The following is an 8,096-nucleotide window of genomic DNA, read 5'->3' on the forward strand; positions in this document are numbered from 1 at the left end:
GGAAATATTACTTTTATTTTTGGTCCACAAGACTTTCCTTCCAGGGCAAAGCTGATGTGCCAACCAATTCCCCAATCTACACCCCTTCACTTTGAATTCACCTATATCTACCTGCTTGAGCCCATAAACATCATTGATTTGTTTAGCCCCAACTTTCACCGGCTTTCCCCAAATCTTGACAGTCATATTGTGTGGGTCCAAAAAGAAGACTTCACCGATGTTTACACAGAATTTACGGACCTATTTCTTATTTGCAATGCATGGATCTATTGTGAAGCATCACCACCCTATAGCCTCAAGTTTGTCATGAAAAGTTTATAGTTTTTTTTGGTATATTATCCAACCAGATTTCTCTCTCCGAGAGTATCTTTGTCCTTGGAAGATCCCTGTAGTAAAGAGTGTGGCACTCAGGTGCTGTGAATAGGTTATGATAATACTTATACATGAGGTTTTATTGAAAACACTAAGCACATATTACATCATTCGATGATATTTTAATAATGCAAAATATTCTAGATTAATCACTAGAGTTCATTAGATAAGATTTATGGTGGTGCTAGACTCAAAATTTAGAAATACAGGAATTATGGCCTGGCAAGAAGCTGTCGTTGATTATCATGATTACGAGTCAAGGCCGCGTTCGCATAACCGCGATCGTGGTCTATGACAGCGGTCGTGCTACTTGAGGCTGGTTTCGTGTCAGCTCTGTATGTATAAATTTTTTTCAAATTTAGGCTACTAGTATGTTTTACAATGTGGAAGCATATGAATATCATTAGAACAATACTCACAAATATGCGAATGCCCTTTACAAAGAAAACATAAGTATTGAAAGTTCATTAGAGCATTTTATTAAACATATGGTGTACATATCTCATTGGTCTACCTATTTCACATAAAGTTGGGTACTCATGATTTCCCCCACTTGTGTGCACACCTTAATCAAAACGCCAACATCACACCAATACCAAATATGACAACATGGAAAGTATAACAATCAAAATTTAAGACCCTTCTTAATCATGCATTCTATGGACTATTTTCACAAGTAAAAGCATGGATTTATGCCACCTACTGGAGTTTCGATGTAATAGAATGCAAGGATGTCGCTTGAGCTCACAAACTTTACCAGAAATTAGCCTAAATTAGAGAACACAATATTAATGGGAGTGTGAGGGAAATGAGGGCAACTAAGGGTTAAAAGGCAGAAGTGTCCACGACCGCAGTCAAGGGACTGCGATCGCATATATCCGCATAAATGCGATTACGATTGGGGACTGTGACTGCGGTAATCAAGAGCAATTATGATCCCCTATTTTCCTCTGTTTAGCATTTTCGATGAACTCCATAGTGCCACAAATTCATGGGTTATTCATATGTATAAGCTAACATCTAACCTATAAGAACATATCAACAAAAAAAAGATATGAGCCATTTTCATGGCATTTGTGGGTTGCCTCCCACCTAGAGCCTTAGTTATTATCACGGCACGACGTCTTCCTTCCTCTATTTTCAAGGTGGGTCCTTGAACTCCTCTTGATTCATCTTCTCATCTTCAACATCCACTATGGATAACTCCATAGTGCCACAAATTCATGGGTTATTCATATGTATAAGCTAACATCTAACCTATAAGAACATATCAACAAAAAAAAGATATGAGCCATTTTCATGGCATTTGTGGGTTGCCTCCCACCTAGAGCCTTAGTTATTATCACGGCACGACGTCTTCCTTCCTCTATTTTCAAGGTGGGTCCTTGAACTCCTCTTGATTCATCTTCTCATCTTCAACATCCACTATGGATACTACTTGCAACTCCGTAGTTTGCTTCTTTGAATTACAAATTTTGAAAGAGACCTCATCCTCTTGCAATCTAAATTTCATCTTCCCTAGCTCTAGATCAACAATGGCTCTCCCAGTGGCTAAGAAAGGATAACCAAGGATGATAGACACCTCTTGGTCCATTTCAAAACCCAATACTATGAAATCGATTGGGAGAATAAACTTGCCCACTTTTACAAGGACGTCAAACGATATACCCACTGGTTTTCTTATAGACTGGTCCGCCATCAAGAGTCATATAGAGGTTGGCATCAAGGTATCCATACCAAGCTTCTTGTATATGACTAAAGGCATTAATTTGATGCTCACACCAAGGTCACATAGAGCTTTTGCAAATTCATGCGTCCCAAATATGCAAGGCATAGTGAATGCACCGAGGTCATCTTTCTTTTCCGCAATCTTTCTATCCATAATAGCGCTACATCCATGAGATACCTCAATAGTATCAACTTTAACAAATTTCTTCTTGGACATAAATGTAGCGTATCCCAGGATCTCTTGGATAGGTTTAAGAAACGGGATGTTTGTCGATGGATTGTTAAGTTTGGCCATGAACTTCCTAAATTTATCATTCTCCTCTTTTTTATGCAAATGTTGAGGGAACAGCGAAGGAACATGGATGGTAGGTCGTGTGTCCACTTGTGGGCTTTCCACGTCAACCACCTTTTCATCGCTTTCATTAACCCTTTTCTCATTATTTACCTCTTTTCTTTGAGGTATCACCTCTTTTTTTTTGGCCTTAGGAATATTCTGACTCACGTCTCCTCTAAAAGGTTCCTCAAGATTTTTTCCACTCTTTGTGACAATTTCTAGGACTTGGGCATCGTTCTTTGGGTTAACAATTGTGTCACTCGGAAGTCCACCTCTTGGTCTAGTATTTAATTGCATAGATATTTACCCCAGTTGAGTCTCCAATTATTTGATAAAGGTAGAATGAGACATCACCATTTGAGAGAGGTGAGAGAAGTCACCCTTCAACTCATGGACCATCTTGTATGTTCCTTCTACCCTACTCAAGATCCTGTCCAACATATCCTCAATTTTAAACTTTTTGGGGTCAATGGCTCTGGATTTCTTGGCTTTAGCTCAATCATGAGGAGGGACATAGCGGTCATAGTCACGTTCATGATCTCTCCAATCTCGATCTTGCTTGTGATCTATCCAACCTTGGTTCCCACATTTCCTTTATACGACGGGCATTACCCCTCGAGTAGTATGTCCAGTACCAGATTTCTTTATCAACTTCTTTGCCTCTTCATACTCTTCATAATATTTTGATGCTAAGTGTTTACCGCTTTCGCGGGTGTACCTATAACATGCTTCGTCAAGAGCTCAAGTTGGGTCATCATTTTGGCCATGTTCTCCTCCTTTTCTTCATCTCATTTTCTTTGTTTGTTAGTCACCATGGATGTAGTAGAAGGGGCTTTAGAAGCTTTGGTGTCTCGGTTATGCCAACCCCAATTTTGTTTTGATACTTCTCCTATTAATTAAAAAGCCGCAAGATGATGCAATCTCACTATAGAACCGCCCGCCGTATTATCCACCACCATTTTGTTTAATGGATTAAGAGCCCTATAGAAAATCTTGAGGAGCATCTTTTTCAGAACCTCATGATTTGGCCATTGGGCTAACTTTCCATTAAACCTCTCCCAAGCTTCAAATAACGGTTCTCCATTCATTTGCCGAAAGTTCACAATGTTATCCCTCTTTTGAAGAATTTTTTATGGTGGAAAGTATCTACAAAGAAACACCATAGTAAACTCTTCCCATGATGTAATTGAGCTGGGTGAAAGTGAGTGAAGCCATAAAACTGCCTCACCCGTTAGTGAAAATAGAAAAAGTCAAAGCCGGATGGATTCTTGTGTAATATGTGCTATGTTAAATGGTGCACAAACTTCCACAAAGCTCTTCAAATGGACATTCGGGTCCTCATATGCTTGGCCCCTGTACAATACTTTCATTTGCAAAATGTGAAGCATAACACTAGTCACATAAAACAAATTATTCCCGTTGGTTGGTAGAATACGAATTGCACTTATTTGTCCTGACTCATTTAATTGGCCTTCATCATTAAGAGGGGCATTGAGGGGGCCTATATTACTTGCGTTATCGCTCGTTGCACCGTTTACACTTTGATTACCCACAAAAGATTCAAAAATAACAAATAAAGTAAATTACACAACTTTGGGTATTCCCAAGTAAGAATGACACCACACAAGTGAAATTTATATTTCACTCCCCAGCAACGGCTCCATTTTAATAACGCTCAGCTCACTCCCATAATTAGGGGTGAGGCAATCGTTGTCAAGTAACCCAATTTGAATTGGGTTCAAATATCAAGGAGTGAAATTATAAACTTCAAACTTTATGGATGCTCAAATTACTGACATTATCCAAAATGCTAACAAAAATGACATGTAAAATGAAATTGGGGGATTTGTTTGGCAACTTTTCGCAACACACTTAAACAAGTACTTGATAAGTGAAACTTTTACTTAGAATTCAAGGTTTGGGGAAATTATTATGTATACCTAGAGGTAATGCATGTGGTTTGGTGTTGGTTCATCATGAAATTTAGTTCTTAACCAAAGGATAGGCCAGGTCAAAGTTCATTGGGGTCAATATTTCAACAAAACCACAATGATTTCACCCGTTGGCTCTTTCGAGCACCTAACAAGTGTATACACATTTTCATAATCACCCAAGACCTCAATCAAGCATCCCTATTTCTAGGATGATGCTTTTGACTTGATTTACACTCCTAATACACTTATTTCTAATATTGCAAAAGGTAGTAAACCATAGGCTCAATTATCTACCATTGCTCTGTCCCCCTATAACCCCCTTTCGAGGATGTTGTGGGTTACCTAATATTCACCTTCATCCTTCTTTTGAGGATGAAAAATGGTTTCTAGAGTTTGGAGCTTTCACTCATCAAACCCATTTGGATATTTGGGGCTTTCACCCATCAAATTCTAACCCGTAAGCTCAAGCAATGGTGTAATCCATACTCAACAACTAAAATCCATGTAAACACAACAATATCCAAACACAATTACACACGAGTTCAACATAATCCCAAGATTAAATTATTTAGCTACTCATGAAGAAGGTGAAGAGAGATATAACATAAGGATTAACCAACACATTCATTCTTCACAAAAAGTCTAAGAAATTTAGCCTTCAAAGTTAATTACACACTTTCCCAAGATTTGGGTTTCAAGTCTTGAATTCCAAAATATCTTATCAGCTAAGCTATCCTAAAGAGAAAAGGGTTTTACCTTAAATAAGGCTTGGGATGCGTCCAAGTGCTTTTACAGATCTGCCCCTGGACTTTTTTCCTCTTAACTGTGATTGCGCACGGGTGTCCGTGACCACGCGACCGCGGTTAAGTGCTACGACCGCATTGCTCTGACCTTCATGACTGAATGCAACCATGGATAAAGGACCGCGGTAACTGAGGCTGATGTAGTCCAACCCTTCAGCTGCACTCTTTCTTGCTCTTTTTTTATCATTTTCAGCTCCAATCAACATTTTTTTGTCTTCTCAGCTTAATGTCTGCAAAGAGTGGATGTTAGTGCATCTAGCCATAGATTTTATCTTATTTGTTCATTCAAAACAGGGGTAATGTGCACGAAAAATGAGTGTGAATGAGTGGTCAACTCATCACTCATCAACTACCATGTTCTCCACAAGAATCACTAACTAACCTTTAACCTTTGTAAACTATTTGTAGTTTCATGCATAAGCTGAAAACAAGCAAGATTTCCCTTTTAAAAGAGTCAATGAAATAAATATATCTTTATAAGCATTTAATCAAACACCTTGGGAGCATAGTATAACCATAACCAAATTCCATTATCATTAAACCATTACCAACAATTCCATTATCCAAAACAACCATTAATGAATAGAAAGCATAATTAAACCATAAGAATCATAACCAAGCCTTTAACATCAAAACCCCCAAATCAATGATTGAAAACCAAAACCATGCAAAAGTAAAAACCATGAAATCAACCATATAACCATGCCTTTAATTGAAATTACAAGTAGGGAGGAGAATCATGCCTTAAACCAAGAAGATTGTTGGAAAGAATTCACCAAGACAAGCCCCAAAGAAATCCCTTAGTTGAAACCCTAGCTCTTTGCCCCAAAAGCTTTGAGAGAATTATGATATGTTATAGAAGAGATTCTAAGTGTTTAAAATAAAATAATAGGGTAAATAACCTCCTAAGTGTATTAGAAGTTGTGGGTCCTTATTAGGGTGAGTAGGGAAATATCCAAAATACCCCCACTTAAATCCCATAAAAACCCAACACAGGGTCACGACCGACGTGGTAACCTAGATTATGGTTGATACCCACCCAATCGTACCCAATCCTCAACCGTGGATCAAACATTATCTAGTATATGACTTATCCAACTAAGTCGTAACCTCAACATACGATTCGTACTTATAATCCGTATCCCTAGCAGAATGTAACACTAGGAAGATCAAATATTGGCCACCTTACGAGTCATATATACAACTCATACCCACGCCTTACGACTCATACCCTCAAGTCATACTCATTTCAGTTTCCAAGACTATCCCACCAACTAACACTGGTCAGCTTACGACAAGTCTTCACCACTCATACCCCATCTTACAGTTCGTACCATGATTTATAATGGGTCTGAAGAACAACATTCTTGGAAATTTTGTAAGGATCAAAACCTGGGATGCTTCAATTCCCCTCCCACCCACTTCATCTTCAATTTCTCCATTAAAGAAGATTGTAATACATTGACAATAAATATCAACAGAACAACATTGACAAAGTCTCGACGAAGAACCTCCTCTAAATAAATCCTTAATTTTTCTTTTAAAATTGTGTTTTTCTTGCCGTCCGATTGAATTTCTATCGGAGTTAACTCCAAAGGTTTAAAATTTTATCTGATTCATTTTGTGTTGTTTCACAAATTTTATGAGGTATTTGTCATTAATGGTGGGATGGTGAATTACATAAAGATACATCATGAGACCCTCTAAAGAGGTACAAAAATTATGTATCATATTGTTTTTTGTATTACTAATACATAAGAATGATGTATCTGGTGAAAAATACCCCAAAATTATATATCGAAATACTAGATTGAACTACAAATACATCAGATTTATGAATCAATGTATCTGTTTTGACTGATTCATTGATTGATTTATACGTAATTTTGATCACACAAAAATCAAACTCTTCTTTTGAATTTCAAATTTTAAATTGATCACCTAATTTTGGGATATTCAAAAGAGAATTAATAGAAAATCATATGATTTTCTCTATTAATTGAAAAAAATTCTATTACTTCGCTTTTTTAAACGCGCATATTTGTACCAAGTGTCTCGTAAATTGGATATATCAAATAATTAAGAATATATCTGAAAGTGGAAAATTTAGGGATTTTTCATAATTTTGTTTAAAGAAGAAATAAAAAGTAATTAAATATAAACTTGTTGGAGTTTATGTAAGTTTTTCTTATTTGTTTTCATTTAGTTTAAGTTTAAATACATTTATTATTTGGGTAAATACTATTTCTTTTTTATTGTATTTAACAAATTGTAAAATTTGTTTATTGTTATGAAATATAAAGCAAAGAATAAGAAGAATAGAGGGAAGAGAGAAGACTTCTTTATTTCTTATTAGGAATTCTTATTTCTCTTCAGAGATGAATTACAATGAAATAAACCCCCTTTATTTATAGGGGAAAACTAATCTTGGGGTTTGTAACTTTTTCATAAATAGACATACACAATATATGGTAATGTAGGTATTCACTATTTATGGTAAATTAGACATTCACTATTTATGGTACATTTATAACACTCCCCCTTAAATGTCTAATTGATAGATAATGTGCCTCGTTAAAACCTTACAAGAAAAAATCCAGTGGGAAAAAAATTTAGTGAAGGAAAAAGAGTACGCATCTCTAGCAATACGCATATAAGCCACCTCATTAAAAACCTTACAAGGAAAACTCAGTGGGACAAAAATCATAAGGAAAAAAGAGTACAGCGCGTATTAACTCCCCCTAATGAGAATATCCTTGAACCTTTGCATACCGATGTTCACCATCTTCTTAAAAGTTGTAATTGAAGGAGACTTGGTGAATAAATTAGCCACATTGTCACTTGAACAAATCTGTTGCACGTTAATATCATCTTTCTTTTGTAGCTCATGTATGTAGATAAGCTTTGATGAAGTGTGTTTTGTTC

The 8,096-nt window shown here is 36.5% G+C and overlaps 1 protein-coding gene across 1 annotated transcript; it reads right to left on the minus strand.

Annotated features, from left to right (window-relative positions):
- Nucleotides 1–1,744: 1,744 nt before the first annotated feature.
- On the minus strand, nt 1,745–2,731 carry LOC107844351. Its single transcript, XM_016688792.2, has 2 exons — nt 2,110–2,731; nt 1,745–1,980 (listed from the first exon to the last, which is right to left on the minus strand). Exons 1-2 carry the CDS (start codon nt 2,729–2,731, stop codon nt 1,745–1,747), a joined length of 858 nt encoding a protein of 285 aa, XP_016544278.2.
- Nucleotides 2,732–8,096: the final 5,365 nt, after the last annotated feature.

Source organism: Capsicum annuum, chromosome 10 (genome assembly GCF_002878395.1).
Source record: "Capsicum annuum cultivar UCD-10X-F1 chromosome 10, UCD10Xv1.1, whole genome shotgun sequence".
Classification (NCBI taxonomy): domain Eukaryota; kingdom Viridiplantae; phylum Streptophyta; class Magnoliopsida; order Solanales; family Solanaceae; genus Capsicum; species Capsicum annuum.

Bases quoted from the DNA above. Each gene is read 5' to 3' on its own strand.
- LOC107844351 (XM_016688792.2), bottom strand. From the start codon at position 2,731: ATGCAATTAAATACTAGACCAAGAGGTGGACTTCCGAGTGACACAATT. The intron at 1,981-2,109 runs GTATGGATACCT...TCGATTTCATAG, and splicing joins AGTCATATACAAGAAGCTTG to TATTGGGTTTTGAAATGGAC.